Source organism: Dasypus novemcinctus, chromosome 6 (genome assembly GCF_030445035.2).
Source record: "Dasypus novemcinctus isolate mDasNov1 chromosome 6, mDasNov1.1.hap2, whole genome shotgun sequence".
NCBI lineage: Eukaryota > Metazoa > Chordata > Mammalia > Cingulata > Dasypodidae > Dasypus > Dasypus novemcinctus.
The window spans coordinates 87,985,715-88,012,836 of NC_080678.1; the positions used below are offsets into that span (position 1 = coordinate 87,985,715).

Here is a 27,122-nt window from a genome sequence, read left to right on the forward strand (position 1 = left end):
CGTGATCAACTTGGGAGGCTATTGAACCTGACCCAGGCTCAGTTTCAGTACCTGTAAGACTCTGTTGCTACTTATTGTACCCTCGTGGGGTGGTGGTATTAAAATAACACGAGGTAATCCAGAGGTAAAAATGCCTCTGCAGAGTAAGCTCTCACCAAATGGAGCTGTTTCTATGATTAACGTGTATTTGTGTCACCCTTGTGCCCAGATAAAAACTGAGGCCCAGGGGCTAAAACTACAGCTACTTGCTTTTTTTATTAGTACCCATCCCACCTCAGCACATTTTTTTCACCCAAAGTCAGTTTTACTGAGGTATAATTTACACACTATAACATTTGCCCTTTTGGGTGTACAGTTTTGACAAATATAGACAGTCAAGATATAGCACATTTCCATCACCCCAGGGAGTTCCCCCTGCCCTTTTAGAGTTACCCTCTCTACCCTGAGTTCCTGGCAACCTTCAGTCTGTTTTCTGTTCCTGTAGTTTTGCCTTTTCCAGAATGTCAAATTGTGGAATCATGCAGTAGGCAACTTTTGGAGGCTGACTTCTGCCACTCAACACAATGCCTCTGAGGTTCATCCAAGTTACTGTGTGTATCAGTTTTCTCTCTCTCTTCTCTCTCTTTCTCTCTCTTTCCTCTGTCCCTTTATTAGAGAAGTTGTAGATTTCCATAAAGACCATACAGAAAACGCAGAGTTCCCATATCACACCCTATTATTAACACCTCACTCTAATGTGGTATAAGTGTTAAAATTGGTGAAAGAATATTATTATAATTTTACTAAAAACTATAGTCCATGGTTTACATGAGAGCTCACTGTGTTGTGTTAATTTCTATTCTAGTAACATATATATAACCCAAAATTTCCCCTTTTAACCACATTCAAATGTATAACTCAGTGCTGTTAATTATGTTCAAAATGCTGGGCTACTGTCACCACGATCCATTACCAAATCTTTCCATCTCCTCAAAAAGAAACTCTGTATGAACTAGGCATTAACTCCCCATTTCTGACCCCCACCCCTGCCCCTGGTAACCTGTATTCTAGTTTTGGATCCTGTGAATTTGCTTCTTCTAATTATTCCACAGGAATGACATCAACATCACACAAAATTTGTACTTTTGTGTATTGCTGAGCAGCGTTCTGTGGTATGGCTGGAGTAGTTTGCTTATTCATTTACCTGGTGAGGGGCATTTGGGCTGTTTTCAGGCTTTGGCAGCTATTTTTTTTTTTTAAGATTTATTTATTTATTTATTTATTTTTCTCCCCTTCCCCCCGCCCACTCTGGTTGTCTGTTCTCTGTGTCTATTTGCTGCATCTTCTTTGTCCGCTTCTGTTATTGTGAGCGGCACGGGAATCTGTGTTTCTTTTTGTTGCGTCATCTTGCTGTGTCATCTCTCCGTGTGTGTGGCACCATTCCTGGGCAGGCTGCACTTTCTTTCGCGCTGGGCGGCTCTCCTTACGGGGTGCACTCCTTGCGCATGGGGCTCCCCCACGCGGGGGACACCCCTGCGTGGCAGGGCACTCCTTGCGCGCATCAGCACTGCACATGGGCCAGCTCCACACGGGTTAAGGAGGCCTGGGGTTTGAACCGCGAACCTCTCATGTGGTAGACGGATGCCCTAACCACTGGGCCAAGTCCTCCGCCCCCTTTGGCAGCTATTAATTGAGCTGCTATCCACATTCATGTATAGGTTTCTGTGTGAATATAAGTTTTCATTTCTCTACGGTAAATTCCCAAGTGTGGGATTGCTGGATTCTAAGTGTAGGTATTACTTTATAAACCAAAGTGGTTTTACTATTTTGCTTTCCCACCAGCAATAAATGAGAATTATGGTTGCTCTGCATCTTTACTAACACTTGGCATCACCCTTTGTTTTATTTGTTTGTGTTTTACAAAAATTCCACTAAGTATATAGTAGTGTCTCAGAGTGGTTTTAATTTGCATTTCTCTAGTGATTTATGATATTGTCCACCTTCTTTCTTTTTTTTTTTTTTAAAGATTTATTTATTTCTCTCCCCTTCCCCCCTCACCCTGGTTGTCTGTTCTCTGTGTCTATTTGCTGTGTCTTCTTTGTCCACCTCTGTTGTTGTCAGCGGCACGGGAATCTGTGTTTCTTTTTGTTGCATCATCTTGTGTCAGCTCTCCATGTGGGCAGCACCATTCCTGGGCAGACTGCACTTTCTTTCATGCTGGGCGGCTCTCCTTATAGGGCACACTCCTTGTGCGTGGGGCTCCCCTATGTGGGGGACACCCCTGTGTGGCACAGGCACTCCTTGCGCGCATCAGCACTGCGCGTGGGCCAGCTCCACACGGGTCAAGGAGGCCTGGGGTTTGAACCGCGGACCTCCCACATGGTAAACGGACTCCCTAACCACTGGGCCAAGTCCGCCACCCCTTATTTCTATTACAGTATTTTTTTATTTATAACATTTCCTTTTGATTCTTTTTTGGAGTTTACATCTCTTTGCTTTCATTACCATCTCTTCTTGCATATTTCCACTTTTCCCACTGCTCTTAGCCTATTAATCATAGTTATTTTAAAATCCTGGTGTGGTAATTCCAAAATCTCTGCTGTATATGAATCTGGTCCCAAGGCTTACTTTTACTCTTTGGACTTTTTTCCTTGCCTTTCAGTGTGTGTTGACTTTTTTGTTGAAAGCTGGAATGATGTAGGGAGAACGCGGTAAATAGGCCTTTGGTGTGAGGGCTTAGGTGAATCTGCCTAGGAGTTGGGCCATGCTTGCTGCTTGCTGGAGCTGTCGGTGCCAGAGCTTCTATTTCCCCCAGGGTCCTTGTTTCTGTCTGCCCTGTTGCCTTCAGGTTTCCCTGGAAACTCCTTCTTAAATAGATTCTGAACCTTGTATTCCTGCAGCTGTGAGCCCTGTCACTCTACAGGAGCCTGCTGGGGGGGTGGAAAGAGGTGGGGAGGGGAGAGGGAGTGTTCTACAATCCTGCGATTAGGTCCCAGAGTTTTCAGAGGGCTGGACCCCTGACTGTGACCTCAGAGTGCGTCTCAGTTCCCCCACCCCCTCAGGAGAGGAGGGAAGGGTAGCGGGCTTGGGGTTGGGTCTTTCCCTTCCCCCAAGGCCTAGGAGGCCTGGTGAAGTCCTTTCCCTCCTGGGGGAGGCCTTTGCTGGGGGATCGCTAGGGCTTGGCTCCCCTCCCCCTGGCCGGACACCGGGCGATTTTCTCTGATCTTCATTTTGAGAACTTGGTGGGGCTACTGGAATTAAATCCCATGCAAAAGTGGGGACCACACTGAGCCTGGAGCACTGAAGTCTCAAGGTTGTCCCCACCCGGCCTCAGCAGTTCTTAGAGTCACCATTTATGAGTTCCTAGCTGCCACGGCTCCAGTGGCCCGGGTTCAGGGAAGCCGATCCGCAGTCCCAGTGCCCTCCTGTCTCTCTGGATTTTGGGGTAGTGGACTCTCCTTTGCCTCATTCTCCAAGGGATCTAAAGTCATTTATTTTCAGTTTGGTCAGCTTTCTTCTTGTTGCCAGGGCAGGAGAGGTGCTTCAAAGCTCTCTGCCTGTTGGAGTGGGAACGGGAAGTCAAGCTTTCTTGATTGATTGCAGCCTGCTGTGGAGCAAGATGTGCAGAGCCACATGATCACAATCACTCTCTCCCTTGTTGCCTCGTCCATACAGTTTTAACTTGTATGCTTTACTTGTTTATGTGAATTGATGGGAAAGAAGGAAGCACACTTTGTGGAGCAAGAATGGTTTTTTGCTTTTTTCCTGGTGGGCTCAAGATTGAGGATGAGAAGTTGGTACTGGCATGTCTACAGGGCATCTCTGCTTGTTCTTCATCACATGGTCCTGAGAAACTAATGCTTCATTCCTTCCTTTCACAAATAACCCAACACGGACAAGGGTGACTGGGCAAAGGACTAGGTGGGACAGCCACAGCTTGGCATTTGAGTCAGACAACTTCTCTGCACAATTTCAAGGATCCCCATTTTTTTTGAAATTCTTGTTTCTCAAAAATCTCTGTCTCTTCAAGGGAACCAGCTACGAGGGTTTCAGTTCGGTAAACACGTCTTTGTAACTTGAGCCGGTGGTTTTTTATATTTCCCCAGAATGACTGTCCAGCCGTGTCGCGAGGGATCATATCTTCATTCTCTGATCTGACACTAGCTTGTCCTGAAAATGTGGCAGGTGCTCAAAAAAGCAGGTCGTTGAATGGATCCCTTGGCAGCATCTGCAGGTGTGGCTGCAAAATGAATGTTCTAGGATGGAGATGGCACTTCCCTTGGCTGTGACAAACGTCCCCTGGGCTTCTTGGCTATGTGCATGCTGGACTTGGGCCTGGCTCTGTTGGTTAGTGAGAAGGCAGTCTGATGGGACATGTTGACTTTAAGTGTCTGGGGGCCACCAAGGGGAAATCTTGGAATGAGAGAAAAAAAACCCAAAACCTTGTTTAGAAGAGGGGTCTGGGCTAGAGAAAGAGATTTGGATGTCATCCACCTATCAGTTAATTCTTTCAACTGATTCGTTTATACATTCATTCATTTACTGAGTAACATTTTATTGAGCTGTACTCTGTGCCAGCCCGGTTACCTTATAACCCTAGAGCTAAGGTATAGTGGACCTGTAGCTTTCTGGGTTAATTAAGACCTTGGAGAGGAGCTGAGAAGCAGCCCAGGAATTGAGAACAGCTGGGATCTGACTCCAGAAAACCTTCTGCAGGGAGTTCCTGAGGGGACAGAGCAGCTGAGAGACAGAGATGCTAACTGGGCACATCGCCCCAAAACCCACAGTGAGAAGCCACGATCAGCAAGGATTCGTTAGCGAAACGATGCCAGGGAAGGACGCGTGTGTGGCTGTAGGAGGCCTGTATGCTGCTCAGTGCTCAGGCGAGGCCGTTCAGAAATAGATGCCAGGGAAGCGGACTTGGCCCAGTGGTTAGGGCATCCGCCTACCACATGGGAGGTCCACGTTTCAAACCCTGGGCCTCCTTGACCTGTGTGGAGCTGGCGCATGTGCAGTGCTGATGCACGCAAGGAGTGCCGTGCCACCCAGGGGTGTCCCCCGCGTAGGGCAGCCCCACACGCAAGGAGTGTGCCCTGTAAGGAGATCTGCCAGCGCAAAAGAAAATACAGCCTGCCCAGGAATGGCGCCGCACACACAGAGAGCTGACACAAGATGATGCAACAAAAAGAAACACAGATTCCCATTGCCACTGACAAAAACAGAAGTGGACAAAAAGAAGAACACTCAGCAAATGGACACAGAACAGACAACTGGGGGCGGCTGGGGGGGGGGAAGGGGAGAGAATAAAAAAAAAGAAATAGGTGTCAAGAGCCTGGACACCTGCCAACCTTTAAACCCCATTCTTTCCTTGCAGGAATGCAGGGATGTCTTATGATCTGCTCTTTAGTCATGAATACATACAGAGGCTTGGACCCAAGGGTGGTGCATAGAAGCGAGTCATTGGAAACCACTTCATGCCCATGTGGGGGGGGGGATGTTAATTGCTCTTTGAGCCTCCATGCAGCCGTTCAGAATGGAGATGTACAAGAAGGTCTCTAACGACATGGAAAATAGTCAAGGTATGTTGTTGTGACAAAAAGGAAAATTACGAATTAACACATAAGAAAAATTGACTGAGAGGTATTCATACAATTTAAAGCCAACAAGGAAACCTCTTACAAAGCAACAAGAAAAAGATAAACAAAGAAAATAAGCAATGGTGATGTGTGGTCAACTCACAGAAGAGGAAATCCAGAGGCCAGTAGGCATATAAAGGGGTGTGCATGCCCATTAGTAAGTTAGAAAACTGCAAATTAAAATGACAGCAAGGGGTCACTACTTGGGTTGGCAAAAACTAGGAACCTGGAAAAAAATTAGAACCTGGGCAATGGGGTGATAAGAGGAGCCTTCAGGTGCTCTGCAGGGGGAGCGTGTCTGGAGTCAGCTTTCTGGAAGGTGCATTGAGAAGCACAGACCCAATGCTCAGCATTCCTGCTGCTGTGTGCCCACCTGAGTCAGTCTCAGGCAGCCCCCTGGGGGGACACATCCAGGACGTCCACAACAGTCTTGTGTGCAGCACCTGGAAGTCATTGATGATCTAGCTGTCCATCATTGAGGAAGTGAACAAGAAAAGCAGGCATGTGGCGGATGCCCACTTTAGGAGGCTGGACAACGATTAGAAGAAATGCACTCGATAACTACAGAGCCACGTTGTTACATCGAAAACATAATGTTATGTGAAAAAAGTAGGTGGCAGAAAAGGGTCTGTGGCAGAGCTCTTTAGGCTCATACAAAAATGCATACAGAAATCACACATCATGTGCCATGCCAAAGAAATAATACTTATCAACCACGTGGGAGTGGTTACCTGTGGGAAATGTGGGTGGTAGAGGGAAGGGAATGGGAGTGGGGACTGGAGGGCAATGGACAAAAGGCAGAAACAAAGGCAGAGAGGGGTCTTGTTCAGATCGATGAAGAGGCTGTGCAAGAGCTCGGAGTAGGAGAAACTCTACTGCCTGCCCCTTAGGGCCAAGCCCCGCAGGAAAAGACAAACAAAATCCTGCCACCCCTCCAGCTCAACCACCGAGAATAGCCAGATTATAAATTTTACTTAAGCTTATCAATCTAATTTTTATTCAATTACATGTTCTTAGTTACCCTGAAAGGTCAACAGTCCTATTTGAGGGTAGTGGGGTTGTGGACAATTTTGTGTTCGTTCTGATGTTTTGTTCCTTTTGGATGTTTGACAATGAAATATACAGGGCTTTCTTAATGAGAACATGATTTCTTAAAATGATGTCTGAGAATAAGAAGAGTGTGTGATAGAAGAGATGCTGGGGCAGAAGGGTTGTGGAAACGGGGTCAGGATGTTTCCAAGAGGGGATGGTCAGCCCGGCCACCGACATTGAACTCAACCCCACTCCAAGCCTGTAAGGAGCGAATGCTTGGGCTTAAAATGAAGCATGATGTGCCGTCTCACCTGCCAGAGCCAAGAGCAAAAGAGCTCTGTTTGAGTGTGGTCTGTGGGTCCCGCTGCCTGCCCGGGAGGTTCTGCCCAGACCTTGTGGTCAGGGTCAGCTTCTTACAGGGACCTTGACCTTCAGATGTGTCCTTGGAGCTTCCTGAGCTTCTGACAACCAAGCAAATAACAAGTCAACCTTTGCTATACTGTGAGACAAGCTTTACTTGTCACAGAATTTGACAAGGACACAAATAAAGGCACATTTTCAAGGTTTACCCGGATAATCAATCTTTGGTTATTTTCACCTGTAAGTTCTTGTTCTTTATGCCTGCTCCCCGACATTCCAGCTCATATGATCTGCTTCTGTGTGCACTTATAGAGATCACGTGTTTGTTAGCTTGGGGTTTAGAGAGTCATTCTGAGAACAGAGTCCTTTAAAGATATTGGGCGTGAGCCAAATAATACGGAGAATATGGGAATAACTTATATCCTTTCAAGCTCATGTGGTGCAAGGAAGTTAGGATTCACGATGCAGAATATCGTGCGTCTACAAATACTGGGAGGATAGTTACATAGTGCTCTTCTGTCTATTCATGCTTTTAAAAGAAGAATAGCATCAGGTAATAAAAAGCAGGCTCTGACACTTGCATTTTCACTCGACTTGCAGCTGTGTGATTGCCTCTAACCGGTCAGTTTCCTCACTCTACAGAGACAACGCGAAAACCCATGCCTTAGCGTTGCCGGCAGAGTACCTGTCACACATTAGACTATCGCTAGGCGTTAGCTGCAGCGAAACCGGGATCTCCTTTTAAAAAGCCTTCCTTATTTTACTTAGTTTCAGATTCTCAGAGGAACTCCTTCAGTAGGAACTGGGCTGAACGAGAACTGCAGCTTGTCCACAAGTGGATTCGTCAGAAAGGGCAGTGTCAGGAGCTGGCCTTTTTTTCTTGTCCTAAATTCAGATCGCCTTCGCTAAGGCATGGAGGCTGGAGGCATTTCAGAAGCTGAAGACAGAGCTGAGGAACCGGGGTCCACACACGCAGCCCAGCATGAAGCTGCGCAGCCCGAGCGGCCCTGCGGCCCCACGGCTCTCTGGGAGACGCTAGAACGGAAGTTTCTGGAATTCAAGCAGCTGACATTCAGGAGCCCAGAGGAGCGTCGGAAGAGCCTGCTGGCTCTCCTTCCCCTGTTCCTTAAGGTGGGTATCCTTACATTTGGAACTGCGAGGGAACGATCTCCAGGGTGGGCTCCCATCACAACTTCCTGGACGTAGCTCAGGTTCACCCCGGATCAACTTTGCCTTATAGAAAGAAAAAGGTGAGCAGTCCGCTGGACTCCTACCACAATTCCCTGGAAATGGGCGTGGGGGCAGCCACTGCTGGACTGCTGGCCCTGGATGTATACTTTTCCCACCTGGACTGCCCTGGGTGACGTGAGAATTCATTCATTTGCCCTACAAATATCTATTGCGCTCCTGCGCTCTGTGCTAGGGCCTGGGGGTACAACAGTGAATCAAGCACTACAGTCCAGGCTAGAGGGTACTAAGCAGCATCCAGAATGGGTTTAGTTTGCCTTATGGGGGTTGAAAATTAATTAGCGGTCATTTTTTCCTCCAACATTGAAAATGTGGGTAGATGTGATAACACCAGGTCTGACCATGCTTGGGTGGAGAGGGTGAGAGGCACCTTTAGCCCGAGGATGGTCTTCATCTGTCCAGGCTACTACAGCCGCCCACACCAGATAGCTTCCCCCTAACCCGCTCCACTCATTTTTATTTCACACTCTAGCATTTCAGCCTGAGACCCCAAATAGAGTAATTCTCATTATAACTGCACTTTATTTTTGTCAATGTTTCCCAAACCCCAGTCCTATAGTTAGCAGTGCAATGGTTGTCTTAGTTTGTTAGAGCTGCTATCACAAATACTAGAAACTGGTTTTGGCTTAACAACAGGGATTTATTGGTTCATGGTTTTGAGGCTTGAAGTCCAAAACCAAGATATCAGCGAGGCTTTTTCCAGCATACGGTAGTGTCCTGGTGCTGGCTGCTGGCAGTTCTGGGGGCTTCTGGGCTTGTGTCTCTGCCTCCCGTCCCTTGGTAAGGTCCTTTCCTTTCTGGTTTCTGGGATTTCCAGGTTCTCTTAATAAAGTCTCCAATAATCTAGATTAAGACCCACCCTCATTCAGTGGAGCCATACCTTAACTAAAAATAACATTTTCACAAAGCCCTATGTGAAAGTGGTTCACACCTATTGCAGTGTGGATTAAAATTAGGAACGGGTCTATGTTGAGGGATAGAATTCATCCTGCCACAGTGGTTTGTCATAAAACTCACAGCCTTTTGAGACAGACAGACCCAGGCTCAGTGTGTCCTTGAGCAACTTACTAAATATTGGTGAGCCTACATTTTCCATAATTGTAAAGTGGGATCAATAACACTTTGCTGGGAGATTATGAGTGTGCAATGAGATGATTTCAAAGTCCACAGCCAATAGAAAGCTAACCCGGTCCCTACAAACTTTCAACCAGGGTTACCAACTGCATGTCTGAGCCTAGTTACTTGAAATACAGTTGCCACATTCCCCAAACTCCTGGCACAATCTGCTACTCTTTGGGTGCCTGGAGCCCCACCTCCGATGAACCCTGTAGAGGCAGAGTATTATAGGCTTTGCATCATTTTCTTAAAACCCATATTATTTTATTAAGTCCTAAAGATCTACAAACCATGTGGTTTTCTATTAAGTTCTAATAGAACATACTATTAGGAACGGGTCTATGTTGAGGGATAGAATTCATCCTGCCACAGTGACTTGTCATGAAACTAACATACTATTAGAACTTAATAGCAAACTAAAACCCTGCCAGAAGCCAGAGACTTCAGGCTTCTTAATTAAGAGTTGGTGATGAAAAGGAACATGGGAAAGAGGGGAAGCTATTTTATCAGATATAGTGCAGGAAAAATCTGAGCTATAGATGAAGACAGGGAACATCCTTGGAACATAGGCCCTTGTATAAGGAGTCAAGCTCATAGCCACTGTGTTCTGAATTTTATGATCACAATGTGGTGTTTCCAAGGTTATCTACCAAGAATTCTCTTGGGACTTTCACGATTTAGAGAGTTATGTACTTCTTCTGCAATGTGGTCATTTGTTTCAAGTTTTGTACACATTTTGGTTGTCACAGAAAACTACATCCTACCTGGGCTCCAACTTCTGATTGCATTTACAAGCCACCTGGAATATTTTGCTTGCTAGGAGCTTTCTCTCTATCCTTGTCTCTTCACCTAGGGTCCAGAGAAAAATTAAGATGATCTGGAATATTCTTTGTTCTAAAACAATGCACGCAAGAGATTTTGAACGGTCTCCCATATTTGGAGAGGGTTGTGTCCTTGGGTCTGGCCTCTGTTGATTGGTCATACCTAACATGGAAGGATGGGTCCAGGTGTGGTCAGGTCTGGGGAAGGTGGGCAGCAGGGCCTGCACTGACTCACTGGCTGTCCCCCATTCCCTTGACCTAGCATGCTTTGAGATTGGACCATAGGAAGTGACTTGTGTAGCAGGCATTTTTGGATCTGCTTCTTCGATATCTTCTTTCAAATAAGTTTCCTTAAGCATCTTTGTTTTGAAATCTCTCTCTTTCTGGTTTTCTCCCATATTTGACTCTTCCAAACCCCCAGAAGGGGACATGTTTTCTCCTGATCCCTGTGGAGTAGATTGAGTCTTGCAAAGCACAAAACACATGTTCATCTTTTTCTGCATGCCTCTGGGTGTGAACCCATTGTAAATAGGACCTGACTTGAACTATTTGTTAAAGTATGGCCAACTAACAAGGGTGGGTCTTAATCCAAATGACTGGAGGCCCTCCAAAGAGAAGAAACCAGAAGCCATAAGACATAGAGTCAGGTTATCACAAGGAGGGGCCAGAAGCTGGGAGTCAATGGAAACTGGAAGAGATGACAAGGAGAGAGAGATGGCCATGCGATGGGAGGTTGAGGTGCAAGCCAAGGAACCCCAAGGATGGAAGCAAGCCAGTCCCAGAATTCTACAGACTTTGGAGAGTAATCAGAGCCTTGCTGACACTTTGATTCTGGCCTTTTGAATTCTAAACTATGAGACAATGAATTCCCATTGCTTAAGCCAATCCACTGTGTGGTATTTGTCATAGCAGTATGGCAAACTAAGACACCCTGCCATGTGTTATATGTAAATTTGCATTAAAGTTTAGAGAATTACAAAGAAGGGCTCTTTTTAGTTCTATGAAAGTCATCCCTCCCCATCTCCCAGGTTGTAGAAAGCCTGGAGGGTGCTAAGGAGGGAACCCATTAAACACTATGGTCAAGATCTTGGTGACCTTTGGTTAATGTCTTGGGGACAAGGAAGAGCCAAGTGAAGTCTCAGGAAATTGGAACCCAACAGGGAGCCACCTAAAGACATCATCCAACACATAGGCTTTCCTTCTCCAGGGCTGCTTGTTCCCCTTCCTAGGTGGTAGAGGAGTTCTGAGCCAGGGTAAGTTGGATGTGTCTTGATCCTCATCTGACTTCAATATCCCCAAACAGCCATTTTCTTTTTATTTTCCCTCCCTCCCTCCCTCCCTCCTTTTCTCCTTTCCTTCTTCCCCCCTCCTTCCCCTCCCTCCCTCTCTACCTTCTTGCCTCCTCTCCCTTCCTTCCCTTCTTCTCTCTCTCCCTTCTTTCCTTCCTTTCTCTCTAATTACCTTACTCTGTCTTTGGCCTGTGCTATCGAAACCATATATGAGAAATGAGGCTCAGAGAGGTGAAATGACTTGCTAGGTTCAAATAGTTAACCAGGGTCAGAACCAAGACTTAAACCCAGGTACCCCAAAGCCCAGGCGAATGGTGGCTGTCACTGGTAATAGCTGGATAATAATCACTGAGCCATAACTAACAACTAGCCAGATCTTTTGTTTAGTGTTTACAAGGTTTCACAATAAAGTAGCACCTAGGAAGTAGGTGCTATTTTATCCCAGTTTTATAAAAGAGGAAAGAGAGTCTTAGAGTTGTGCCCTACCTTGGCCAGGTTGTCAATAGGGGAACAGAATTTGATCTGAGCAGTCAGACTCAGGAACTAGTTGTGAACCCCTGCTGCACATGGACAGTGGTGGGGGGTTATAGGAGAAGACACATATGGCTTCTCTTTCCCTAACTGTGGCTTTGCCAGACTAGGACTTGACTTTCCCCTTGGGTACCAAGGGATCACCACCTTCTGTACCAATGTTTAAATGCCAGATACTTCAGACAGGAAGATATTTTATTGGGTCATGCAAAAAGTGATGTGGCGCCAAAGACTTCGGCAGAGTGGAAAGCAATGTGTTTAGAAAGGATTCAACTGAATGTCATTCTTTTCCTGCCAAGAGCTTTGACTCTAGTGTTTCTATTTCTAGACTCCTTCCCATCATAGTTCTCACACCAAGAGAAGAAAGAGTTCTAGCAACCATAGGCAGGTACTACAGCCTTAGGTGGAGGGGGCTTTGGAGGGATGGAAACCACCTCCAGTCTTCAAATTGTGCAGACATATTCCATAGTAATAAACACAGGGAAAGCTAGAGCTATGGAAATAGTTGTTGAAGACTGCTTTTAAGTTATGTGTTCTGAAAGAAAACAGAAAATGAAATAGATAATCTTCTGGAATTAGCATAAAATATTACTATCTGACACATACAACTGGGGGGTTGGTGGAGCAGCACGAGAAAAAAAATTGTGGATGTGATAGATTAAAGATGCTGCAAATTGGCTCACACTCCTCCCTTTGAGATGTGGGACCTTTGTCCCCTCCCCTTGAATATAGACTGGTTTGTGATATCTTGGCTAATGGAAGAGGGAGGAGGTGATTTTATGTCAGTTTCTGGGTTAGGGCCTCAAAAGGCTTGCAGCTTCCTCTTCCTGTCCCTTGGAAAACTCACTCTTTGAACCCTGTTGTCATGCTGTTTGAAGCCCAGGTAGCACCGTGGAGAGGTCTGGATGGAGGGGAAACTTGCTGCTGAGAGCGAGTATGAGGGCATCATCTTAGAAGTGGATCCTCTAGGTCCAATTGAGCTGCCCCTGCCGAGCTGAGTGGAGTGTAGAAAAGCCAGCCCTGCTGAGCCCTGCCCAAGCTGAAGATCCATGAGAAATATAAATGCTTGCTGTTCTTTTAAGGCACAAAATTTTGGGAGTGCTTTGTTACGCAGCAATAGGAAAGTACAACTGTGGGTAATATAGTAAGGAATCAACCCATTTGCCAGTGTGAAGGGATTGGAATGAACTCTAGATTGGTTGTGCTTAGAGGTGAGTGTCATAAAAACCAAGTGTTGGACCCAACTGTCAAGTGGATAATGATAAGTAACATTAAGTAAAATAACAAGGATGACCAATCATTTTTTTCAAGGATGTCTAGAGAGGGCAGTGAGTATAAACACCATTCCTTGTTTATTTCTGACCTACCCCAACTGAGATTGGGGCTTGCAACATGGCTTTTCTCAGCTCAGGGAAACATTTTTGTTGTTTTAGCAAAGTTTAATGCATCATTTTTTGTATTTGCAAAGGAAAGGGTCAACCATGCCACAAGAGCAGAGAAAGCTCATGACAAGTCTCTGCAATGTTTCGAGCTCACTTCACTCAAAGACAAAGTCCTCAGACCCTGAAGTCACAGAATAGCAGTGCCTTTTAAATCATACTTGAAAATCAGCCAGGTTCTCTGTTATTCAAAAGCTTTTTCTCCCCATCTCTTCAAGAGCCTTTGTCATTCCTTATCTCCTTTGGAGACCAGGAGCATCATGTTCTTTCTCTTTCTTCCATGTGAGGGATAGCCACAAAGCATCATAGTGCAGCTAAGATAATGTCAGTAAACAGAAGTTGCTTTTTTTTTTTTTAATATTGAACAATATTCTCCCAGCATGCAAGTCCCATTTTGGAGAAAAAAAATCAGGTCCTTTTGGAAGCTGCCTTAAATCTTTGGGGTCTCTACGGTACCATTCAGTCAAAGATTGCCGCCGTGCATCAAACAGCACCCTGGCGGCCTCAAAGAGTTAACGTGGTCGCCAGAAGCTGCCCCTCGCGGTCCCTGGAAGGAGCCTGAGTCTTGGGAGAAGCTGGCTCCACGTACAATTACTGTTCAACTCACAGTGGCCCAATTTGCTTTATTGTGGTGTGCCTCCTGGAGTCCCACGGCTCACAAGACGAAATGGATGCTTCCGAGTCAACTGCTCGCAAATTGGTCTTGGAGGGGTTTGCCAGAGCGGGGAGGGGCCGCAGGAATTCGTTAGAAAACGTCCGAGCTGAGTTTTCAGTCAGGGAATCATCTTACCACAGAAATTCCAAGCCCAAAGGACTGACCTTTTCTTTCCAGGGATTAAAATCTTGGGTGAGAGCTGTTTTCCAGGGGCAGCTCTAAGTTTCGGAGACTTGCTCATGTGACTTGGGTGTGGTCATGTGTGACCAATAAACAATCCAACTCTCGACTCTGCTGCTTAATTGATCCCTTGGGCTTGTCCTCTGACCGAGCCTCAGTTTCTGTAAGATGGAGATAAGAGGACCAGCCTCCAAGAGTTTTTGTGAAGATGGATGGAAACAACGAATGTACACAGCATGAAAGCAGCATCCGGGACATCCGACCATCACGTCTATGTATTGTAGGGGACCTGATCCTCCGTATAAAACTCCTGCTGAAGGTCCACTGCAGGCACGTTTAACGGCGATCTAGCATTTTGGTTGTTTTAGCATATTTACAAAGGAAAGGGGCAACTGTGTCCATTTGTAGGGCATACTTTTTTTCCCTTAATTTCAGACACATAGAAAGTTTTGGTTAAAATATAATAAACACCTAAATCCTCATCATCGTTCACAGAAGAAAGAAAGCATTTCAGATAATCTAAAACCACTTGTGTACACAGTCTAGAACATTCCGTTCCCACTAACCTCTAATGAAAAACACTAGTCTGAATTGGGGGTACCCCATTCCCTGTGTGGGTGTAGAATTCTATTAGACACATACATACCCATAAGTAATATTCCACAGAGCGGCACAGCTTTATGTGGAATCAGACTATAAGATTCCTTTACAAACTGCTTCTTTCTACCCAACCTTTTATTTCTGGCATTTATCCATGCTGACATATGTAACTCTATTTTTTCAGTTCTATATAGTATTTTTTTTCAAGATTTATTTTTTATTTATTTCTCTCCCTTTCTCCCCTTCCCCTCAGTTGTCTGCTCTCTGTGTCCATTTGCTGTGTGTTCTTCTGTGTCTGCTTGTATTCTTGTCAGTGGCAGCGGGAATCTGTGCCTTTTTGTTGCATCCTCTTACTGTGTCAGTTCTCCATGTGTACGGTGCCACCCCTGGGCAGGCTGTGCTCTTTTTGCACAGTGCGGCTCTCCTTATGGGGCACACTCCTTGCACATGGGGCATCCCTATGTGGGGACATCCCTGCATGGCACGGCACCCCTTGTGCACAGCAGCACTGGGCATGGGCCAGCTAACCACACAGGTCAGGAGACCCTGGATTTGAATCCTGGACCTCCCATGTGGTAGGCGGATGCTCTATCTATTGAGCCAAATTTGCTTCCCTATATATAGTATTTTGTTATGTTACTATACACAGAGAATTTAGCCACAACCCTACTGATGAATATTAAGTTTTTTCCCAAAAGTTTCACAAACATTGCATGAATATTTCTTGGACTGCCCTTGGGCACAGGTGCCAGGAATATACCCAGGGATGGAACTGCTGGGCTGTACAGGGTACAGACCCCTTTATCTTTACTGGATGATGACAAAGACTTCTTCAAAGCCCTTCTTCCAAGGTACACTCCATCACTAGAACATGGGGCTTCCTCTTTCCACACCTGCTCCTATATTTAATGTCATCAGCCTTTGAACTTTTGCCAATTTTAAGGATACAGAACATTTCATTACAGTTTGAGTTTTCATCTTCCTAGCTAATAGTGACTTCTTATTTCTTTCATCTCCTGTAAATTTCCTTTTTATTCCCTTCACCAATTTTTTTTTTCCTACGAGGCTGTTTGTCTTTTTCTTATTGATTTGTTGGGAGCCTGGATACTAATCCTTTGTGAATACTTTCTCCCAATCTGTGGCACACCTCTTCCCTTTGTTTAAAGGCTCTTTTCATGTAGAGAAGGATTTTTTGTTTTTAAAGAAATAGTTTCTATAGCAAGAAATCACATTGAAAATGAGTTCCCTTTGGTATTCTGATGCTCTCCTCACCTTTACTAGAACTCAGACAGCTGAAAAATAAATCCAGTCGAGTCTTTGGGCAGGGATATAATTTAATATGGATCTTAGTGGGGGGGGAGTGGCCACCAGTCCTGCAAAACTGCATTTCCCAGGTGTGCCTGGATGCCAGGATTGTGCACAGCAGCCGTCCTTCCCGGGGGAAACGGACATGGAAAGGCTGGGAGGGCCCATCCTGGGCCCAGGGCCCTCTGGCTGCTGTTCTGGAGAGAGAGTTCCTCATCCCAGGATGAGTGGGCTCGGCCTGAGAGCACGTAGAACCAAGGAAAAGGGACAGCCGTCCGAAGATTTTACGGGAATGCAGACCTAGGAACAGGACTGCTACAGAAACCGAGAGGAAATTCTGAAGATGAGCTGGCTTCCCAAGCTGAATTGTAAACACCACGGCGTCTGCTAAACGGTCTCCTAAGCAATAACAGGGAAAAGGCTGAGGAAAAAGACGTCCGGATAGGATAGAAATAGGGAAGGGAGAGATAAGGCAGAATTTCAAGGAAATTAAAAACGAAATGACAAATTAAAAAATAAGCAAAACAAATTGGGCTGGGGAAGAATTTCCTGAGCCTGGAACCACAGTCAGAAAACAAAGGAACAGATGGAGAAGTTTGATTTATACAAATTTCAGACTTCTGTTCTGTAAAACCAAACAAGAACAAAGTTAAAATACAAAATGACAAAATGGGAATAGTTGCAATTGAATTATAAGCCACGGTTTATATATATATATATTTTTAGAACTATATATATATATATAGTTCTAAAAAATCAATAAGAAAATAATGAAGATCTTTAAAAAAATCATCTAGGAATAAAAACAGGCAATTCTAGAAAATTAAAAAGCGTTTATCCATTTTGGTAACCAAAAGACTGCAAAATTGACATTTGTTTTCTTCTGTCTGTAGCCAAAGTGAAAAAGAAAGGCGATACTTAATGTGTATATGGAGGGAGCTGCTTTCTCATTTAGAGCTTGTGAGGGTGTTCCCTGGTAAACTCTGTTCCTGGAGCGCGAGTTAGTATTTTGAATCAAAAACTCTAAAATGAATGCACACACTTTGTTCTGGCAATCACTTTCGAGCACTTATCCTCAGGAAATAATTGAATGACTAAAACAGATGACTTAGGAGGAGAATTAGGGAGACAGTGGAGCTTCTGGTCAGGATGATTGGGGGCATGTTGAGACAATTACGTGGACAGGGCGTAAGGGAGACGCAGCAGGTTTGGGGGGATTTGCTCATGGGTGACGTCCAGGGGGCAGTGGGGTTGGATGTGTGGGTCTGGAGCCAGCAGGAAGTTAAAGAACTTGGAGGAGCTGGTGGGGGGAAATGGTGAAGCTGTGAGAGTGCATGGGTTTGGAGTCCCTCTAGATGTATGTATTAGTCAGGGTTCTCTAGAGAAACAGAATCAACAAGAGACATCTGTCAATAGTACGCGATTCTGTAAGAGTCTGTCACACAGCCATGGGGATGCACAAGTCCAGGTTCCGCAGGCAGGCCACAACCAGGGGCTGCGGTGAAAGTCCAGTGAAGATTCTTGAGAGATCTGGGAGATGCTGGCTGTCCAAAGATGAGCTGGGAAATTCTCTCTCAATGCTGGAATCGCTTCCCCTTTTAAGGGATTCAACTGATTGGGTTAAGCGTCACTCATTGCTAATGGCAATCTCCCTGACTGATGTAATTATAACCAGCTCTCTGTGATTTACCACTGCAGTAAAGTCAATGGTGACTGAAGTCCACAAATGCCCTTGTATTACAGTTAGCCCAGTGCTTGCTTGACCAAACACCTGGGCACTATTACCTGGCTGAGTTGACACAGTGGCCCAAGCATCACAGTGCCTCTGGGGAGCTGAGCCTGGGTCTGACTGGTAAGGAGGGAGGCAAGTGGTTCCCAGGCCTTGCTTTGCAGCACTGACTGGGACCCCACACCACCGTGCTTCTTGTGTGTCGCCTGCAGGCCTGGGAGCACTCTGTGGGGATCATCTGTTTCCCCAGCCTCCAAAGGCTGGCGGAAGATGTTTCCAGCCAGCTGGCCCAGGAGCTCCAGGAGGCTCTCGTTGGAAAGCCCGCAGGTAAGACGTTGGGGGTCCCGGAGAGCACTTTCTGGAGAGCACACGTGCAGCCTGGTCAGCTCTGAAGACCCCTCCCAGGCTTCCATTGGTCCAGCTCTCTCTTCTGGGGGAGTCCCCGGGGGGCTTTCCAAAGCACGCATGGGCCCAGTTCTGCCACTGGATTCCTGGGAAGGAAGAGAAAGTCGGGGAGAGGAGGGTGGAGGGAGTAGGAAGTGCTCCTGGGAGGGAGAGGCTCCTGCTTCATCCATCCTGCCCCTTCCCACACACACACACACACACACACACACACACAACTGGGGTCTTCTAGAGACACCGCCTGAGCATTCAACAGAGAGCATGGTCCAGAAAAGACCCGGAGACCTGAGCATGTTACCTGTGATGAAGTCCCCAGACCGGCACTCTACTGGTTTTAAGATGTGCAGGGCCGAGGAGGAAGAGGGAATTCCAGGAGGAAGGAATAGCTTGAGCAGAAGATTCTGGATTGTGGGGAGTCCAGTAGCTGAAGCGCTTGTTCTTATTCACGTGGCAATGGGGAGCCATGGGCGGTTGTTGAACAGGAAGGGAGGCATGATGATGACTAGTCTCTCAGGAGATTAATCTGGCAGAAGGTGAAATGTATGTTAGAGATTCACGTGGGCCTGGAGGGTGGGAGACGGGAGTCGGAAGTCCCCAGAGATGCTGAGGCACGTCCTGGGGGCGAGGAAGCCCTGGGTGGAGGGGATGCTGCATGGGGGTCCCATTGCATGCCCCGCTCACTACACTTTCTTCTCTTCCTGTGCTGGGCCAGAGCAAGCGCGGGCAGCGGCTGGGCAGCTGCTGCAGTGGAAGGGGGACGCGGACCAGGGCGGCTACCTGCTCCTCAAGTCAGCGTGTGTGCTCACGGGGACAGATGCGGTAAGTGCCGGCCCCTGGCGCCCGCCTGTGCCCTCCCAGCACAGGGCCGGCCCCTGCCTGGAGCTGACCCCTCCTCCCCTCCCCTCTTGGATTTCGGAGGCCCAGACTCAGGCTGGCATTCTACTCTTGAGTTAGCATGCTGCATGTAGCCGTGGGCGCATTGTCTCACCTCTTTAGAATCGGGCAGCCTTGTGAGGGTTCATCACACGAATGTTTATTTGCTACCTGCTGGGGAGTACTGGGTGTGTCCTCCCCTGCATGGTGTCAGGCAACCCTCCCAGGAACTAACTGAACAGGAATTACGATGATGCCGCTTTAGTGATGAGAAAACAGGTTCCAATCCCTGCGCTCTGAGCCCCTGACCTTTACAGCCTCCTGTTAGCTCAGGAGAAGGTCCTGCAGCACCGTCCTGATCCTCTCGGGGAGCTTGCTGCATGAGGCTGCTGCCCTTCCTCGCTTTCCTCTCCGCGCTCTGTCCTGGCCATAGTCACGCTCACGTCCTCCCACCGTGATCCTGGGAAGCCTTGAGTGGTCTGCACTGACCTTGACCGCTCCGGCAGGCCCAGGCAGCCGTGAGCACCTGCAGAAAGAGCCTCGAGCAGGGCAGGCCCAGAGACCCATGTGCCTGGCAGGTGTCCCTGGGGCGCTGGCTGTGGGCAGGGCCTGGGGAGGCGGCGGGGGGCAGGCAGTGGGGGCCGCCCTTGGACCGATGGCAGCACGGACAATTAGACAGGGTCTTTGGAAATGACAGGGAGGGTGTGACCCGGCCACACCGGGGGTGGGGGTGGGGGTCCTGGGGTCAGAGCCTGAGGTCCGAGGTTAGCCAAATGGTGCCCTCATTTGCCCCTGTCAGGCACAAAGACCCCAACCCCGGCAGGCCTCTTCTGCCCCTAGGAAGGTCAGTCTTCAGCCTGGGTGGTGGCAAATGAGCCCAGGGGCTTGGTCCCTGTTGGCTGGCAGCCCGGAAGCAGTGGGGAGGATGTAGCTGGTTTCATGAGGCACCTGCTTGAGTTGAGTTCTAGCATCCTGGAGAGGACAGGGAGAGCGCTGGTCCAGATGGGCTGGTCAGATAAAGGATAGAGCGGCACCCTGGGACAGAAGCTTCTCGGGAGGAAAGTTTAGGGCATGCTACCAGCCTTCTGGTCATAATCCTGGCCTGGACTCAGTTTCCCCTTTTTTTCCTCGAATTTACCCACACCGTCGATCAGGTGCATCAACCTGGTGGGAGACCTGACAGCACCAAAGGTAGACCCCAGACCGCTGGCACATGGGCACCCATGTGGGGGTGCGGGCACACTGTGCCACGCCGTGGTCTCGGTGGAGCTACAGGCAGGGCCGCGGGGAGGAGGTCCCCAAGGGGCTTCCTGCTCAGCCGGCCCCGGGGCTGCCCTCTCAGGTCTGCCCAGCCCGTTTGGCAGTGCCGGGGCTGCTTAGCTGAGCTGAGGTTTGGGAGATCAAGCCTCACCTATAGGACCATTTGGTCTGGAAGAGGCCTTAGACCTGGATGAGGGCCTGGGGTGGGTCCTGTCGTGTAACTAATTCAGCTGCCCCTGCCTCTGTCATCAGCCGCCCCCTCTGACTGAGCTCCTGCTCCCCTGATTAGAAAGCCACAGACCCCAGTCAGTGGGGTGTTTGCTAGAAAGCCAGTGCTATCTTCTCTGAGCCCATCTGCTTCGCTCCCTCCTTCCCCACTCCATCTCCTCTTCCCCTCCCTCCTGAAGGCAGCTGACCTAGCTGAGAGCTGAGCTGTGCCTGTGCTCTCCAGCCTTGCCATGTGCCCTTCCCTTCCAGGAGACGCTGGGCAGCGTTGCTGACTCTGGGCTCCCGGCCCTGCTCCTTCAGTGCCTCTACCTCTTCTTTGTCTTTCCCGTGGAGAAGGATGAATTTCTTGAGAGTGACCTTCAAGTTCAGAGAATGTTTGTGCAGGTGAGTGGGCGGGCAGAGGGGCTCCACCCATGCTTCTGGGAGCCACCTTGCAGATGCTTCTCAGAGCTGATTTCCTCCACTTGGCTGTTCTCAGCAGCTCAGATTCCTGAACCTCCTTTCTCAGCCTGAGTCCCAGGCCTCCCCCTTTCTCCCCAAGTGCCTCCCTCACACGTCTGCCTGGTCTGGGAATCCTGTGCAGCATTTTCTCTTTTCCTTTCCATCTCATGATACTACTCTATTGCCATTCCCCACTTCTGTTCCTTCCCAGAAAGATGCATTCCTCTTCTTCCAGTGGCTACCTCCCCTACTCGGCTTCCCATGTGGCCCACACCACCCAGCTGCGTCTCCTCTAGGCTTGTTCCCGGATTCCATCCACTCTGTCTAGCATCTGGAATCTCCTCCACTCAGGCCCCTTCCCCTGGGACGACAAGCCTCCTAAATCCCACTTGTGACACCAAAGCAGCCAGCATTTCCCAAGGACCAGCTCTGTGTTCAGCGTAGAGCCTTGTGTCTTACTTCCATTGTCCCTTTCTCCAATCCCAGGAGGCACATAATACTGTCAGCCTGATTCTATGGATGTAGAAATCAAAGTGAGTGAATAGCATTAACACCGAGGCACAGACGTGGGGAGGGGGTTTGGACACCATTGGCTCCAAGTTGACTGGCATTCATGGCATAACCCACTCAGAAGATATTCTCAGGCCACTAGTCTTCAAATGCAATTTTCTCTTACCAGTCCTCACCTTTCCAGCTCTGAACATAACTTCCTGCCTCCTTGTCCTGCCCCCATTCTTGGTATTTTCTGCTTTCTTAGCTTCAGGAATGCTGCAATATCTGGAGGTTCCTCCTGGTTCTCAGCCTTTGGCCTGGGGAGGGTAAGAATGACTGGGGTTTCACTCATTTCTAAGTGTCCACCGCTCAGGGCAGTGTCTCACTCAGAGCAGGTGCTTATGAGCATTCAATGAATTTCAGGGGCTGTTGCATGGATGGGTTCCCAGTGCAGCTACCCACCACACACATGGGTTCTCAGCACAGCTGCCTCTTGCATGCGTGGCTTCCTATGAGCATGATTTTTAGATATTACCAAGCCAGAATTCTCAACATCAGAGTGTATCACCTGCATTTTGGCAGGTTGTCTTCTAAGAGGCATCTTTTGGAAACTTGAGCATCATTTCCTCATCTAGAAATCATATGCTAAAGGGCAGCCAGCACACAGTGCTTAGCACTTTAAGACCATTTAGTGCTCTAACTGAGGCCCCAGTCTCTATGATTGTTTGCACCCACTGGGGCATAGGACATGCCAGTGGGGAATGTGAGCCATGTGTGACAGGTCATGTCTGTGTTCCTGAAAGGCTTTTGTTTTTTGTTCAACAAAAATATACTGAGCAGCTCCTCTGTGTGGTTTTCTTAGTTTTCCAGATCCTATAACAAATGCCACACAATTGTTGATTCAAGGGGGATTTATTGGACATCAGGTTGGGAGTTTAGAAGGTTTGCTTTTTCCTTGTAGACTGTACTTTGCCTTCTGGAGCTGGCCGACTGACAGTCCTTGGGTCCCTAGGCTTTCCCACCACATGGCCATGGCCTCTCCTTTTCCTTTGCCCTCCCTGATTCCGTAGGCTGCCCTGTAACTAAAGATAACATCTTCACGAGGCCCTTTCTACAGTGAGTTCCCAAACACAGGAATGCAGGTTCACGTGAAGGACGTGTTTTGGGGGTGCATAACTCAATCTGCCACCAGCTCCATTTCAGCCTTATGGGGACCCAGGAGCAAGTGTCACACCCTCACACTGAGAGGTGACAGATGGGAAGCCAAATGGACAAAAAGCAGTCCCTTAAATAAGTGTGCTGTCACTCATTTCCAATGGCTGTGAAGGAAGGGTCAGAGATGTGCTGGGAAATTATGACATGGTTTCTATGAGGGAGTCAATGGAGCTGTTCTGAGGAAACGGTCTTTAGTCAGGGAGCTGAAAGTTGACACAGATGCAGACAAGATAGCCTGGCCCGAGTGAGGGAGGGGAAGGAGAAGGGCTGGGGGGAGAAGCAGGGAACCTGCCCATCCCAGGAGGGCAGCTTCCTAACCAGCATCTTCTTGGCTTTCCCTTTTGCAGATGTTGCTCAACATTTGCAGCGACTCCCAGGGTTTGGAGGGCCTTCTCGCAGGAACAAAGCTCCAGGCTCTTCTGATTGCCACCACCTGTGTTTGGGAGCACAGCTGCTGCCCCTGGAAAGAGCCCACCTTCTGTGTGCTGAGGGCCATCTCCAAGGCCCAGAGTCCCAGCGTCATCCAGTACCTGCAGGGTATGTCCCGAGGAGGCCAGGTGGGGGCCGTGGGCCGTGGATGAGCCTTCCCTGAACTCTAAGAGCAATGGCAGAGGGCTCACAGTCTACAGCATGACCAGAGGATGGTTTCACAGCATCCATGTAGATCCTCTGGAACTGAAGTAGAGATGAATGAGCAGAGTTTTCGCCACAGCCCAACTCTGCCCAGCAGATGACCCTACATTATATGACTCCAGTCATAAAAAAGTGTTTATCGTTTGCACTGATGCTTCCTTGGAGGAGGGGAGGGGAAAGGGGAACTCATTTACTGGCCATGTGCAAAGAAAGTCACTGTGCTGGCCCATTTGTGTGGCTGATTCTTGGAGATAGATAGTAATGCCATTTTGCAACATCACAGACAGATTATGAGAGGTGGAGGCATTTGCCAAGGCTCTCAAGCTGATGAAGATGAGAGTCCAATCTCACACCTGCCGAAGCCTGACCCCGGCACCCTGGCTTCTGCTCTGGAGCAGCACATGCCGGGTGAAGGCCGTGGGCTCTGGGAACAGACACCCAGGGCTGGAGTCCAGCTCTGATCCTCATGGCACAGGGAGCTTGGCACTTCACCCCCGGGGTACCCCAGCCTGTGCCTCTGAAAGTGCGAATAACAATCCTGTTTATCTCACTGGACCATGGTGATTATCTGAGGAGACAACATCTATACGTGCTTCGGCAGTGCCTGTCACACAGTGGGCACCACACAGGGGTTTACGTGGCATCCGCATCTCACGCATTTGATCAGAGGAAAGTCCCTGGGGTGTCCATCCTGTGAGTGGCATGGGGGTCCTCCCTTCATAACACCTGCCTTCCCAAACCCCAGGAATTGCTGAGGACCACAGAATCTCAGGAAATTGTCCTGGGCTCAGCTCAGCTGCTGGCCCAGTATGGGGATGGAGAGGGCAGCTCTGCAAGGCTAGTTCCAAAGAGAACATTTTGGAGAAGGCTTATTTCAGCTGAGCTTCCATCTCCCCCACTGTTGCGGTATTTTCTCAGCTCTAGCAGTCCAGGTGCCTGTAGCATGACAGTCCACACATTGGACTAAGCAGTGGGGATCTTTCTGGGAGACAAGTGGGTCTGAGCCTTCCAATATGACCTGCTTGTCCACACACATTTTCCTGTGATTCGTGCTCCCTCTGGGGCCTCCTGAAGGAGGAATGCCAGCTGGAGAGAGATGGAAGAATGAGACAAGCCACTTCTCTCCTGTAACCGAGGGCTGAGTTTGGGGGCTGAATGGCAGTACTGGGTGAGGGGCCCAGTCCCTGGGGAGACCAGGACCTGTGTCAACTGTCCTGGACTGAGCAGTCCCTGGGTGCTCTTCATCCCAGACACCCTGCCCCACACAGCAGCAGAGGCTGAGGTCACTGGGAAGAGGCTGTATGCATTGGCCATCAGGATCCCTCACTGCCCAGGACCACTGGAGGAGACACGGCCCACCTAGGTGGCAAATCTGCCAATCTGGAGCACTATTACCCAGACGTCTTAGGGGTGGTTTCGTGAGTTTATAGGATAAGAAGGTTGGGAAGTATGGGCTGGCCTGGCAGTTATCTGCTGTGCATGCAGCTCTTTGGGTCCCCAATTCAGCACCCAGACTTCCAGGTACTTTCCAAGTCTTTGTGGCCGAGGGCTGAGGGTGTCTCATCTCAGGGTCTCAGGCTCTTATCACTGGTGTAGCTTTCCCAGCACTCAGAAGGGTCTTCTCCTAATGAAAGAGTGCAAAAAACAGTGGTTCATCAAAGTGCAAATCCAATCACATGCTCTTCTGACTCAAGTCTTCCCCTGGCTTTGTGAGGTAACCAGCAGGTTCCATTACCAAGTGTATTCGTCAGCCAAAGGGGTGCTCACACAAAATACCAGAAATCGATGGGCTTTTATAAAGGCTATTTATTTGGGGTAGGAGCTCACAGTTACCAGGCCATAAAGCATAAGTTACTTCCCTCACCGAAGTCTGTTGACATGTGTTGGAGCAAGATTGCTGCCGATGTCTGCAAGGGCTCAGGCTTCCTGGGTTCCTCTCTTCCTGGGACTTGCTTCTCTCTGGGCTGAGTGTTTCTCTCTTCTTGGGGCTGTGTTTCTCTCTGGGTTCAGCTGCTGTGCACACTCCACAAGGCCAGCTGTAGACTATCAGTTGAACAGTTCTGTCTCTCTCCCTGGGTCTTCTGTCATGTCTAAGGAGCTGTCTCTATTCTTCTGTGTTCATCTGCTGTGTGTTCACTTCCTGGATTCCAGCTAAAAACTCCAGCATCAAACCTCCAACATCAAAATCCTCCAACTCTGTCCTTTGCCATGTCTTTTATCTGTGAGTTCCCACCCACCAAGGGGTGGGGACTCAACACCTTACTGACATGACCCAATCAAAGCCCTAATCATAATTCAATCATGCCCAGGTACAGACCAGTTTACAAATATAATCCAATATCTATTTTTGGAATTCATAACAATATCAAACTGCTATACCAAGTTTCACATGAACTGTACCTGCATCCTTCCCAAGCTCCTGGGCTCCTTTTATACCTGAGACACTCCATCTTCTTGCCTCAACTTTCTCACATCTTATCATACCCTTTCCTGCACTTTTCATCAAGCTAATTTCTGCTCACCTCTCCCAGCTCAGCTCTAAAGTTCCTCAAAAGGTCTTTCGTGATGCTCACGTCTTCTGTCTCATATCTAATTAACGAATGGACCCAGACTCTCCCCTTACTGGCAGTTGAGTCAGGGCTAAAATGCTCTTTCCATTGCCTGTCCCACCTGCTCTTCAGGCCCTAGGCAGGCACTTCACCACATGAGGGAGCCTGCTTCTTGGATCCAAAGCCAGCAGAAACATGCTTTGGATTAATTTTTATTAACTTCCCGATATGCATTTCAAAGGGGAGTGAGGGGAGTGACTCTGTGGTAGAACAGCGATTGCTTCTGAGGTAAAAAGGGTGATTTCCTCCTGCAGATATGGACTGTATCAAGATTTCCCTCCAGAACCTCTCGGGCCTTGCAGACACACTCCCAGCTCCTGAGGTGAGCAAGGCTGTGAGCCTCGTCTTGGACTTTGTGAAGGATTCCTATCCTGTCTCCTCGGCTTTGCTCCTGGAGTTTGAGAATGGGGATGGCTACCCTTTGCTGCTCAAAGTGTTACTTAGGTAAGTAGCTGAGCTTGCCTAGGGGGAGTGAGGGGAGAAAACAGGACCATCAAAGCCTCTGTTTTCAGAATCATTAGAGTTCTTTGGAAAAAGACAGATCTTGAGGCTTCTCACTGTGTCCTCTGAAGTGTGTATCTCTTCAGGGCTTGGCCAGGGAGACATTTCTTGGTAGGCAATGGTAGTTCATATATCCAGAGGTAGTTCAGTTGGTCGTGCCCAGGTCCCCTTGGCATGTCTCATCCCTGTTACCCACAGCCTGTGTGCTTGGAATGCTGGAGTGTTGGAGAGCTGGCAGCCCCAGGAGCAGCCCTCAACCCAGTGACTGACAGGGAATGATGGATACATACGCAGCTCGCTTGTCCCCTGGGTGGGATGGCTCTACACAGTATACTAGAACTTCCTGGAAGGATTAAGCACTTGCTTGATAATGCTTGATAATATTTCCCTGTCTTACATGACTTCTTCCCTACTGGACTTTTCCAGGATCAACTCCCACTTCCACTGGCTTTCAAATCCTTGACCCATGAGAAACCCAGACCAAGATACTCTTTAGCTGGTATGGGCTTGTAATCATTTCCTCCTCTGCTCTGATTTGCAGTATCGTC

The 27,122-nt window shown here is 48.3% G+C and overlaps 1 protein-coding gene across 2 annotated transcripts in view; it reads left to right on the forward strand.

The window, feature by feature from the left end:
- Positions 1-27,122, forward strand: part of WDFY4 (WDFY family member 4) — a 270,517-nt gene that overhangs the window by 16,974 nt on the left and 226,421 nt on the right. For both annotated transcript variants that reach the window (XM_058299130.2, XM_058299131.2), the window contains exons 2-7: positions 7,903-8,138; positions 18,133-18,247; positions 19,035-19,141; positions 20,933-21,067; positions 23,179-23,368; positions 26,328-26,517. In XM_058299130.2, the coding sequence (XP_058155113.1) occupies positions 7,920-8,138; positions 18,133-18,247; positions 19,035-19,141; positions 20,933-21,067; positions 23,179-23,368; positions 26,328-26,517 (956 nt within the window). In that variant the 5' untranslated portion in view covers positions 7,903-7,919. The remainder of the gene's footprint in view (positions 1-7,902; positions 8,139-18,132; positions 18,248-19,034; positions 19,142-20,932; positions 21,068-23,178; positions 23,369-26,327; positions 26,518-27,122) is intronic.